General features: G+C 42.3%; 1 protein-coding gene across 1 annotated transcript; it reads left to right on the forward strand.

Annotated features, from left to right (window-relative positions):
• The first annotated feature begins 319 nt into the window (after window positions 1–319).
• On the forward strand, window positions 320–12,175 carry LOC117506114 (iporin-like). Its single transcript, XM_034165623.1, has 4 exons — window positions 320–514; window positions 702–1,337; window positions 9,873–10,013; window positions 12,093–12,175. Exons 1-4 carry the CDS (start codon window positions 412–414, stop codon window positions 12,173–12,175), a joined length of 963 nt encoding a protein of 320 aa, XP_034021514.1. The 5' UTR covers window positions 320–411.
• The last annotated feature ends 810 nt before the right edge of the window (window positions 12,176–12,985 follow it).

Genomic DNA, 12,985 nt, shown 5'->3' on the forward strand with positions numbered 1-12,985 from the left:
ACAAAACTTCTTGATGGGGAAGATTCAAAAATTGTGAGAGCTCTGATTCCCCTCATCATACTCACATGGGAAGTAAACATTGCCCCTGGTGGCAGAGAGGTGTCACTGCACCCAGCTCCAACAGAAACATGGTGGGCGGGGCTCAGGGTGACAAACAGCTTGCGCAATACATCACACACAGAGAAGAGGTGTGGAGAAAAAGCATTTCGTTGGTGTCTGCTGGGGCCTTCAGGTTTATCGTGTGTGTGTGTGTGTGTGTGTGGTGTGTGTGTGTGTGTGTGTGTGTGTGTGTGTGTGTGTGTGTGTGTGTGTGTGTGTGTGTGTGTGTGTGTGTGTGTGTGTGTGTGTGTGTGTGTGTGTGTGTGTGTGTGGTACAAGCTGCTATACTCTGAATCATGACTTGGCACTTTTATGTTTGGTTTGAGTTCTAACTTGTTAAATCTGAAGTCATATGCTGCTAATCAAAGTCTTCTTGTGTGTCTGTGTTCTGCTGGAATCTCTTCCCATGAGTCAGGTGTGTTTTGATTTTATCACATTTAGAAAATTATGATGAGTCGTTCTGCTCTCTGGGCGGTTTTAATCTAATTTTCATGCTTTGGGAACTGAAGAAGGTAACTTTACAAAGTCAACCTGCGCTGACCTTTTTATCTTTTCTCTCCATATTTACTTTCTTCTCCACCCTTCTTCTTGTGTTCTTCCAGGTGGTCTCTGCAGCTCCTCAGACAGCTGCCCGGTGGTGATCCGATACAGCAAAGACCAGCGGCCCACCACTCTGCCCATCCAGCCCTTCACCTTCCACCACCAGTTTGCCTCCAAGCCCCCACAGCCCAAACCTGTGCTGCCGCTGCTCTCAGGTTACATCTCTGGGATGCAGGCCCGTTCTGGTTCTGGTGGTTCAGAAGAGGAGGAGAGTGAAGATGTGGATAAAAATGTGCACAAGTATCAGGCAGGTCACACTGCGGCAGCGCCTCCTCCCGGATCTGTACGACCCTCACCTCTGGGCAGCTATTCTCCAGTTCGCCTCCAAGGGGCACCGAGCTCCGGGACCTGCTCTACCTGTACCCCGAGCCCTCAGCCTGCACACAGTGTCTCCTGTCCACTCTCTGTGGGCCTCGGCCCCCTGCATTCCCCGCCAGCCACAAAACAAAGCACGGCGCTGCCCCCTACCCCGCTGCCCCCTTCACTGGGGGTGAAGAAGGTGATGGTGCCGCCGCCGGTGCAGGGTCAGTGCTTCCACCGAGGAACTCTGCACAGCGACACACTGAGCCTCCTGGGATGCATTGACTCAGCAAAGCACAGGGATGGAAGCAAAGGGCCCGGAACCCGAAGCCACAACGGTACAAATCAACAACTGTGTTCAAAGAAAAGTGCTTAGAATGCCTCTGATAAATGTCCACTGGTTTTTAAAAATGGGAAGAAAAAACAGATAAAACCTTCAAATGCATATAAGGGAAAACCTCAGATGATTACAAACACTGTCACGTGCACTTTGAAATAAAACATCTTTAAGTAGATGCACAACTAAATTTAATACTTAATTCTGAGGACTGTAGTAGATTTAATGCAATACACATTTTTGTTCAGCTTTGTTTTTAATGAAAGGTTTGTCACACAGACATAAAGGAACCCTCACTGTGTAATGTCCAACTTCTGTTGTCAGAAACCACCACTTGATGGTTTTTAGAATGAACACATAACCTTCTGGATATGCATATTGTGACCTGGTGATACTTGAATTGGCTGACGGAGGTCATATTTGTCTTCAGTCTGAGTATGAATGCCACATTGCTGACCGCCAGTAAGCGTTAAATCTTCTGCAACGTTCATTTCATCCTTTTGTCACGACTGAGCTCTTGTACAGAAGAATATTCTGGAAAAATTGCTGTCAGCAACTGAAAACATAAATATAAAGCAAACGGCATCATAGAGTTTTATTAGCTTGAAATTGTATTTTAAGACTAGTTGCCACACACAATTTTGACCACCACTATCCATGAATGTGTCATAGCTGAGTTGATGAATGATGAATCTTCCCCGCGTCTTGTAACAGCACCGTGACCTTATTAAAACATAGACAATGAATCATCATGATTGAACCAAGAACCACCATTATGTAGCACAACACCATCAGGCACTACCAATTCAGTCATCTTCTGAACTTGAATGTCAAAGAATGCCCAGGATTGCCTCAAGATGGCAGAAAGTTGAAGCACCTTCTATCACAATGACTTCAGAGAGTCAAAGGCTTTCTTCAAATTGCCAGTTCAGATTAGTTTTATTGTGTATCTGATTCAATCTGATCTCACTGATTGACAGTCCACATTATACAGTGGGGCAAAAAAGTATTTAGTCAGTCCATGATTGTGCAAGTTCTCCTACTTAGAAAGATGAGAGAGGTCTGTAATTTTCAACATAGGTACACTTCAACTGTGAGAGACAAAATGAGAAAAAAATCCAGGAAATCACATTGTAGGATTTTTAAAGAATTTATTTGTAAATTATGATGGAAAATAAGTATTTGGTCAATAACAAAAGTTCAACTCAATACTGTGTAACATAATCTTTGTTGGCAATGACAGAGGTCAAACATTTCCTGTAAGTCTTCACCAGGTTTGCACACACTGCAGCTGGTATTTTGGTCCATTTCTCCATGCAGATCTCCTCTAGAGCAGAGATGTTTTGGGGCTGTTGCTGGGCAACATGGACTTTCAACTCCTTCAACAAATTTTCTATTGGGTTGACATCTGGAGACTGGCTTGGCCACTCCAGGACCTTGAAATGCTTTTTACGGAGCCACTCCTTTGTTGCCCGAGCGGTGTGTTTAAGATCATTGTCATGCTGGAAGACCCAGCCACGTTGCATCTTCAATGCTCTCACTGATGGAAGGAGGTTTTGGCTTAAAATCTCACGATGCATGGCCACGTTCATTCTTCTCTTTACACGGATGAGTCGTCCTGTCCCCTTTGCAGAAAAACAGCCCCAAAGCATGTTTCCACCCCCATGCTTCACAGTAGATATGGTGTTCTTGGAATACAACTCAGCATTCTTCATTCCTCCAAACACGACGAGTTGAGTTTTTACCAAAATGTTCTATTTTTGTTTCATCGGACCACATGATATTCTCCCAATCCTCTTCTGGATCATCCGTATGCTCTCTGGCAAACTTCATTTGGGCCTGGACACATACAGGCTTAAGCAGGGGGACACGCCTGGCACTGCACTGTCCGTCTCTGTGTAGTGTGTAGCCTTTGTTACTTTGGTCCCAGCTCTCTGCAGGTCATTCATCAGGTCCTTCCGTGTAGTTCTGGGATTTTTGTTCACCGTTCTCATGATCATTTTGACCCCACGGGATGACATCTTGTGTGGAGCCCCAGATTGAGGGAGATTATCAGTGGTCTTGTATGTCTTCCATTTTCTTACAGTTGCTCCCACAGTTGATTTATTCACACCAACCTGCTTGACTATTGTAGATTCACTCTTCCCAGCCTGGTGCACGTCTACAATTTTCTTCCTGGTGTCCTTCGACAGTTCATAGGTCTTGGCCATGGTTGAGTTTGGAGTCTGACTCTTTGATGCTGTGGATAGGTGTCTTTTATACAGATAATGAGTTCCAACAGATGCCATTAATACAGGTAACAGGTGGAGGACAGAAGAGCTTCTTAAATAAGAAGTTACAGGTCTGTGAGAGCCAGAAATCTTGCTTGTTTGTGGCTGACCAAATACTTATTTTCCACCATAATTTACAAATAAATTCTTTAAAAATCCTACAATGTGATTTTCTGGATTTTTTTTTTCTCATTTTGTCTCTCATACAACCCCTGGCAAAATTATGGAATCACCGGCCTCGGAGGATGTTCATTCAGTTGTTTAATTTTGTAGAAAAAAAGCAGATCACAGACATGACACAAAACTAAAGTCATTTCAAATGGCAACTATCTGGCTTTAAGAACACACTATAAGAAATCAGGAAAAAAAAAATTAGGCAGTCAGTAACGGTTACCATTTTAGACCAAGCAGAGGGAAAAAATATGGACTCACTCAATTCTGAGGAATAAATTATGGAATCACCCTGTAAATTTTCATCCCCAAAACTAACACCTGCATCAAATCAGATCTGCTCGTTAGTCTGCATCTAAAAAGGAGTGATCACACCTTGGAGAGCTGTTGCACCAAGTGAACTGACATGAATCATGGCTCCAACACAAGAGATGTCAATTGAAACAAAGGAGAGGATTATCAAACTCTTAAGAGGGTAAATCATCACACAATGTTGCAAAAGATGTTGGTTGTTCACAGTCAGCTGTGTCTAAACTCTGGACCAAATACAAACAACATGGGAAGGTTGTTAATGGCAAACATACTGGTAGACCAAGGAAGACATCAAAGCGTCAAGACAGAGAACTTAAAGCAATATGTCTCAAAAATCGAAAATGCACAACAAAACAAATGAGGAACGAATGGGAGGAAACTGGAGTCAACGTCTGTGACCGAACAGTAAGAAACCGCCTAAAGGAAATGGGATTTACATACAGAAAAGCTAAACGAAAGCCATCATTAACACCTAAACAGAAAAAAACAAGGTTACAATGGGCTAAGGAAAAGCAATCGTGGACTGTGGATGACTGGATGAAAGTCATATTCAGTGATGAATCTCGAATCTGCATTAGGCAAGGTGATGATGCTGGAACTTTTGTTTGGTGCCGTTCCAATGAGATTTGTAAAGATGACTGCCTGAAGAGAACATGTAAATTTCCACAATCATTGATGATATGGGGCTGCATGTCAGGTAAAGGCACTGGGGAGATGGCTGTCATTACATCATCAATAAATGCACAAGTTTACGTGATATTTTGGACACTTTTCTTATCCCATCAATTGAAAGGATGTTTGGGGATGATGAAATCATTTTTCAAGATGATAATGCATCTTGCCATAGAGCAAAAACTGTGAAAATATTCCTTGCAAAAAGACACATAGGGTCAATGTCATGGCCTGCAAATAGTCCGGATCTTAATCCAATTGAAAATCTTTGGTGGAAGTTGAAGAAAATGGTCCATGACAAGGCTCCAACCTGCAAAGCTGATCTGGCAACAGCAATCAGATAAAGTTGGAGCCAGATTGATGAAGAGTAATGTTTGTCACTCAATAAGTCCATGCCTCAGAGACTGCAAGCTGTTATAAAAGCCAGAGGTGGTGCAACAAAATACTAGTGATGTGTTGGAGTGTTCTTTTGTTTTTCATGATTCCATAATTTTTTTCCTCAGAATTGAGTGATTCCATATTTTTTTCCCCTCTGCTTAACCGTAACTGACTGCCACAATTTTTTTCCTGATTTCTTATAGTGTTTCTTAAAGCCAGAAAGTTGCCATTTGAAATGACTTTAGTTTTGTGTCATGTCTGTGATCTGCTTTTTTTTCTACAAAATTAAACAACTGATTGAACATCTTCTGAGGCCGGTGATTCCATAATTTTTGCCAGGGGTTGTAGTTGAAGTGGACCGATGTTGAAAATTACAGACCTCTCTCATGTTTCTAAGTAGGAGAACTTGCACAATCAGGGACTGACTAAATACTTTTTTGCCCCACTGTACATAGCAAGTGACCAGATCGGATCTGTGTGTCTGTGTGACAGTCCTCGTTTTCCAGCTAATCTACATCAGTCGCTATAACAATGACATAGCACCCACCAGGGTGCTATGTCATATGAGCAGAGTGGGAGCAAGCATGGAGGGCTTATTTATTGGGGGGGGAGGGGAATACTGGCGCATCGTCTAAACTTTAGAACACACTACGAGCATCATGGTTGCATCATGTCAGGCATGCACATCTCATGCAGCAGTCACGTGTAGCTATTTACACCATACTGCATTTGTGTTGCGTTGTTTCACAGTATGTCCCAAATACAAAAGATGTGTCCCCTCTGACAAGTCTGAGTGAACAATGAATGAATGAACGAATGAATGAATGGTTTATTCAGCACGCACAAACAAAATCTCATTTACAAAACAAGTCAAGAGAAAACAAAAATTAAAACATATAGAACAAATCTCAGTTTACCAATTTAGTGCGGCTGAAAGGGTGTGGGCAGAAGCTTATAAACGCCCACCCTGTACATCAGTTTCTGTGTACAAACAAAAAATAAACACGAAAAACAAATGCCAGTCAGTAATGTAATGCAGTGAAACAAAGTAATACAGCAGACAAACAAACAAAAAAATAGCCACACAAGCAATTTACTTAATTACTCAAACTATAACAAGTTAATATATTATTTTTATACAGTCTTTTAAAACAAGCCAGTGTACTAGATAACTTAATACAATCTAAACAATCATTCCACACTCTAACACCCTTTTGCCCTTTTTATCAGGCTCCTCTCCTGTGGAACCAGCTCCCAATTCGGATCAGGGAGACAGACACCCTCTCTACTTTTAAGATTAAGCTTAAAACTTTACTTTTTGCTAAAGCTTATAGTTAGGGTTGGATCAGGTGACCCTGAACCATCCCTTAGTTATGCTGCTATAGACTTAGACTGCTGGGGGGTTCCCATGATGCACTGAGTGTTTCTTTCTCTTTTTGCTCTGTATGCACCACTCTGCATTTAATCATTAGTGATTGATCTCTGCTGTCTTCCACAGCATGTCTTTTTCCTGATTATCTCCCCTCAGCCCCAACCAGTCCCAGCAGAGGACTGCCCCTCCCTGAGCCTGGTTCTGCTGGAGGTTTCTTCCTGTTAAAAGAGAGTTTTTCCTTCCCACTGTCGCCAAGTGCTTGCTCATAGGGGGTCGTTTTGACTGTTGGGGTTTTTCTGTAATTATTATATGGCTTTTGCCTTGCAATATAAAGCGCCTTGGGGCAACTGTTGTTGTGATTTGGTGCTATATAAATAAAATTGATTTGATTTGATTTATCGAAACGCAATGACCTTTAGCAGTAGTTCGAATCTTTCTTCTATCAAATGCCAAAGTTCCATGCAAATTATGAGTGGACTTTCATTTTAAACAGCTCCTGGACAAGATGAGGCAAGAGTCCATTTCTAACTTTATACATTATCTGTATTGTAAACAAGGTTGGGTAGGATTAGTTTGAAAGAATACATGTGGATTACATGTATGTATGTACATACATTTGGATTACTTGTAATCTGATTATTTTTGGATTACATTTCAAAGTAATCCTACCCAACCCTGATTGTAAAATAATCAGCCAAGTTTTATTGGTATTTGTTTTATATGTATTTCCCCAAACTTCAATGCAATAAGTCATATGATGGACAAGTAATGAGTGATACAATGAAACCAACAGATGATGGGGGAGAAAGTATTGTACTTTGTACAAGATAGCAATAACTTTGATATTTTGGACTCAATACGAGGTCTATCAGAAAAGTATCCTACCTTTTTATTTTTTAAAAAAGCTATATGGATTTGAATGACGTGCGATTACACCAATCATGCTTGAACCCTCGTGCGCATGCGTGAGTTTTTTCATGCGTGTCGGTGACGTCATTTCCCTGTGGGCAGGCCTTGAGTGAGATGTGGTCCCGCCCTCTCGGCTGAATTCCTTTGTTTCACACGCTGCTCGAGACGGCGTGCGTTGCTTTATCAAAAAATTTTTCTGGACCTGTGAGGAATATCCGAGTGGACATTATTCAAGAAATTAAGATGGTTTTCGGTGAAAATGGCTGATGAGAGATTATGGGGTGTTTCTGTCACTGTAAGGACTTCCCACAGATTGGGACGTCGCGCAGCGCTTCCAGGTGCCGTCGTCGGCCTGTTTCGACCTGAAAACATCCTAATTTAAGGCTCTGTTGACCCAGGACGCCGTGAGAGAACAGAGAAGATTCAGAAGAGGCCGGCATGAGGACTTTATGCGGACATTCCACTGTTAAGGACATTTTGTAATGAAAGACGTGCGCGCAAATTCGCCGAGTCGTTTCCGTGACGACTCGGTGAATCTGTGTGCGCCGCGACAGGAAAAACACCTCCGTGTTGAAAACCATTTGTAAAATTCAGCAGCTTTTGATGGCTTTCAACAAGTGAGTAACTGAGAAATTGTTTAACAGCTTGGGCATGTTCCAACTTGCCCATTAAGGTTTCCAATGGAGGTGTTTTTCCTGTCGCGACCCCCCGCGGTCGGGTCCGGCCCGACATGCGACTCTGCCCGCACGTTCTTTCATTACAAAATGTCCGTTAACAATGGAATGTCTGAATAAACTCCTCATGCCGACTTCTTCTGAAAGTTCTCTGTTCTCTGCCGACTTACTGGGTCAACAGAGCCTGAAATGTGGAAGTTTTCAACTTGCAACGGCGAGACGCTGCCGCCTCGAAGCGCAGATCGCCGTCAGGCGCCGTGGGCCGTCCTTAAAGCGACACTACCAGACCAAAATCTCTCATCAGCCGTTAAAATTTTTACCGAAAACCAGCTGAATTTATCGAATGGTGTCCACTCAGTTGTGCCTTACAGGTTTGAAAAAAATTTGATCAAACAAAGCAGCAGTCTCTGAGCCATTCCTAAACAATGAAAAATCGACGAGAGGGTGGACGACTCCTCATTCAAAGACTGCCCACAGGCGAATGCCGTAACCGACAGGCATGAAAAAACTCTTGCATGCCCACGAGGGTTCAAGCATGTCTGATGTAATCACACGTGATTCAAATCCATATGGTTTTTGAAAAAAATAATAAGGTCGGATACTTTTCTAATAGACCTCGTATGTTAGTGGTTTGATAATACAGTCAATAATGTTCTTAATCAAAGCTATCGATCAGTGTTTTTTTTTTCCCTAATTTTGTGAACTATATTAAAAATTACTTTTTCATCCTTTTCAACATCCTCTGCATCTCCTGTAAGTGCACCTCATGTCAAACATTTTGTTCTTTCTTTTTGGAGCAATTTTGTTTGTTTTTTTTACAGAGGGATGAAAATTCACATTTTGAAAAAACAGGTTTTATGGGATTTTTGATTCAGATTTGCAACACGGAGATCAGATTCACACTGGATGTGCACGTAAATCTGATTTTTACTGCCAGTGGGCCAGTCTTAACAAATCCTCTCCATGATTTGATTTCTGTGGTGGTCAGAGCCTGTGTTGTGGTAACAGGACTTAGTGGCACTTTACTTTCCAAACTAAGCAAAGCTTTTGTGTCTTACTACTGTTTTTTCTCTTTCCTTCTTGCCCTTCATCCTTTGATATTTCTTTTCTCCTGCCCCTCCCTTGACTCTTTTCACATTCCCTTCATTCTCCACTACTACGCTTTTTTTTTGCACCTCCACTTCTCCTTCTTCCACCTTTCATCTCACTCACCATCCCCCCGATCAGTGCACCACCTCTCCCCTCAGGCTCTGAAATGGCGAGAGTACCGTCGCCGGAACCCTCTGGAGTGGAGAGGTTCTCTGGTTGTTCTGGAGCCCGAAAGTCCGGAGGACTACGACCTGCCAGACGCAATGTGTTTGATTCCCATCAGCACCCTGTGGCGATGCACTGAGGCGGCTCCATGGTGCTCATAGTTTTATTGTTTGTTTGTTGATGTGATGTTAATGAAAATGAAAAGAAGCTCCCTGCTGCTCGACTGGGTTAACCTGTCACAGCACACTCATCTAAGAACCAAAAGTCTCAGCCTTGGACAAGTTCCTGTCAGTGAGAACAGAACCAACAAATCATGTTTCCAAACTTTTTCTTTTTTTTTGTCCAAACTGTTTTATATTTGGGACTTGACAGGAAACCTGTTCTGTTTTGACCCCTGTAGGTCTTTGTGAAGGTTCTCCTTCGGAGGTTGTTCTCTGTTTGTACCCTGAAATGTCACTGACTGCTTCTGGATGTTCTCTGATGCTTCGTCTTCTTTTAGAATCCATGTCTTTCTTTGTCTCCAGTGAGCCAGCAGAGCTGCAGCGAGCTGCTGCCCGAGTATTTCTCCCTGACTGAGAAGCCCCCAGAAGAGTTCTGCCTCTCCCCGGATGCCCTCCTCATCGTCCTCAAGTCTCACATCTCCGTTGACCTGAAGCAGAAAAGAGGTAAGCGTGTGCATGTACCGTTTGTGCACAAGTGATTGACAGCAGGATCTCATATGAAGCAGTGCTGCCACAACAAAACAAAAATAACCTAAATGATCATAGAAGGTTAAAAAAAGAAAGTTTATTTGAGGGGGGATAAACAGATTGTATATTAAAATCCAGATATTTCCATTGGCCAGTATAAACATACCTGAACCCCGACTGTGATGCGATTGGTGTGTTTAGATTTGTGATGAAGGTTGTAAAATCAGCTTTTAAGTGCTTTTGAGGGTCAGGCAAAGGTAAAGAAGTGCACCCCTTCAGGAGATGATTGTTATTTCAAATTCAAATTTCAAATTTATTAATTTATATAGCGCCAATTTCACGACAAAATCGTCCCAAGGCGCTTCACAACATAAAAAACAATTAAAAATTTAAAACACAATAAAAACAACCATAAAGAAAGACAGCAGTAAAAGAATACAAGATTAAAAACACATCATAACACTAATGATAAAACAGGAAAATAAACGAGTCTTTAAACGTGATTTAAAGGTCTCCACAGTGTCCGACTGCCGAATGTGTGCCGGCAGATCGTCCACAGAGCTGGGGCACGATAGGAAAAAGCTCTGTGACCGGCAGACTTTTTATTCACCCTGGGAACACACAGAGGTCCTGCACCCTGAGAACGCAGGGCCCGAGCTGGTACATAGGGGCTTATCAAGTCAGCCAGATAGGGAGGGGCAAGTCCATGACAATTTTATAATACTAAAATCAGTACTTTAAAATCGCTCTTGCAGAAACAGGAAGCCAGTGCAGGGACGCCAGATTGGCGTAATGTGGTCAAACTTTCTGCTCCGTGTCAAAAGTCTGGCAGCAGCATTCTGAACCAATTGAAGACCCCTGATCCTGGACTGCGGTAAGCCAGAGAATAGAGCATTACAAGAGTCCAATCTAGAAGAGACAAACGCATGAATCAAAGTCTCAGCATCAGCCAAAGACAGAATAGGACGAATCCTCGCTATATTTCGCAAATGGAAGAAGGCAGTCCTTGTAATGTCTCTAATGTGGAGATCAAAGGACAACGCAGGATCAAAAATTACTCCAAGGTTCCTCACTTTATCCGTATGATGTATAAACACGGACCTAAGCTAAATGCTAGCAGATCAAATTGATGCCGATATCTCGCTGGACCAAAAACCATAACTTCAGTCTTATCAGAATTTAAAAGTAGGAAGTTACTAGACATCCAACTTCTTACTGAGGCAAGACAATCTTCCAAGGATTTTATGTGAGTAAGATTACCAGCAGTTATTGGCATATACAATTGAGTGTCATCAGCATAGCAATGAAAGGGAATCCCAAAACGCCGCAGTATATTCCCCAGGGGTGCTACATAAAGAGAAAAAAGCAAGGGGCCTAAAACGGATCCCTGAGGAACCCCAAACTTCATGTCTCTACGATCGGAAGAGGTTCCATTACACAATACACAGTAGGAACGACTGGACAGGTACGACGTCAACCATGCAAGAGCAGTTCCAGTAATCCCAAAGTGATTCTCCAGCCTGTTGAGTAGAATATGGTATCCACAGTGTCAAATGCAGCACTAAGATCCAGCAGCACCAGGACCGTAGTGATATCCGAGTCCATTGCTCGCAAAAGGTCATTCACTACTTTAGTAAGTGCTGTCTCTGTGGAGTGAAATTTTCTAAAAGCAGACTGCAGTGGCTCAAAAAGATTTCTCAGTGAGGTAGTCCACGAGCTGTCGCGAGACCACTTTTTCCAGGATTTTAGAACAAAATGACATTTGATATCGGTCTATAATTCTTCAATACACTAGGGTCAAGATTAGATTTTTTAAGTAATGGTTTGATCACTACCTATGTTACCTACTATGTTATAACCGTAACATGTAACCACAAAAATGAATGCTGAGTGGTACAGTAAGAGGGTTTTGGGGACATCTTGGAATAACATGCTTTAAAATTTGCAGAGTCAGTTTAAAGAACGCTCATGAAAAAGTAAAACATGAAAGCGAGGATTAATTGAAATACTTATCCCCCCACCCGAACCCCATCCTTGCCATCCTTGTTGTCTTAGCTCTGGTGAAGGCCGTGAACATGGCGGTTGACCTGATTGTGGCGCACTTTGGCACCAGTCGAGACCCGGATGTAAAGGTATGAGCTTGACCTATAGCAGATCATTTTAATGGTTATTTTGTTAACGTGGGTAAAAAATTTAGCAAATTCAATTGTATCTTCTAAAACATGCTCTTGGATTACAGCAAAACAATTAAAACAGTTCTGGATTCAATGTTCATTAAAGGAACAGATGAAAAATAAATTTTTGACATAGTTCAGAAACGTAAGGGAAAAAAAACTGATAGTGACAATTTTGATATGTTTTTGTTTAACAATATTATTGATTGTACGAGGTCTATTAGAAAAGTATCCGACCTTATTTTTTTCAAAAACCATATAGATTTGAATCACGTGTGATTGCGTCAGACAAGCTTGAACCCTTGTGCGCATGCGTGAGTTTTTCCAAGCCTGTCGGTTGCGTCATTCGCCTGTGAGCAGGCTTTGAGTGAGGAGTGGTCCACCCCCTCGGCGGATTTTCATTGTCAGGAAATGGCCGAATGATTTGGGCTTTTTTTCCATCAGAATTTTTTCAGAAACTGTTAGAGACTGGCAGCTGGAAACCATTCGAAAAATTTATCTGGCTTTCGGTGAAAATTTTACGGGCTTCACAGAGAATAAGGACTGTTACTACAGCTTTAAGGATGGCTTTAAGGACGCTCGGCGCGCCGTGCTCCGTGCCGCCATCGAGAGCCACAAACCACCGGATCATTTCTAAACGGATGGCTCTGTGGATGCGAGACTGTCGTGTGCACTTTCTCTGGTTATCACAAGAGCTGGACATCAGCCATTTCTGGCAGATTTCCTTTTAACAAGAGATTTTGTCATGGAAAGCCGAGCGGAGGCTTCGCGCGT

This window comes from Thalassophryne amazonica, unplaced genomic scaffold (genome assembly GCF_902500255.1).
Source record: "Thalassophryne amazonica unplaced genomic scaffold, fThaAma1.1, whole genome shotgun sequence".
Taxonomy (NCBI): domain Eukaryota; kingdom Metazoa; phylum Chordata; class Actinopteri; order Batrachoidiformes; family Batrachoididae; genus Thalassophryne; species Thalassophryne amazonica.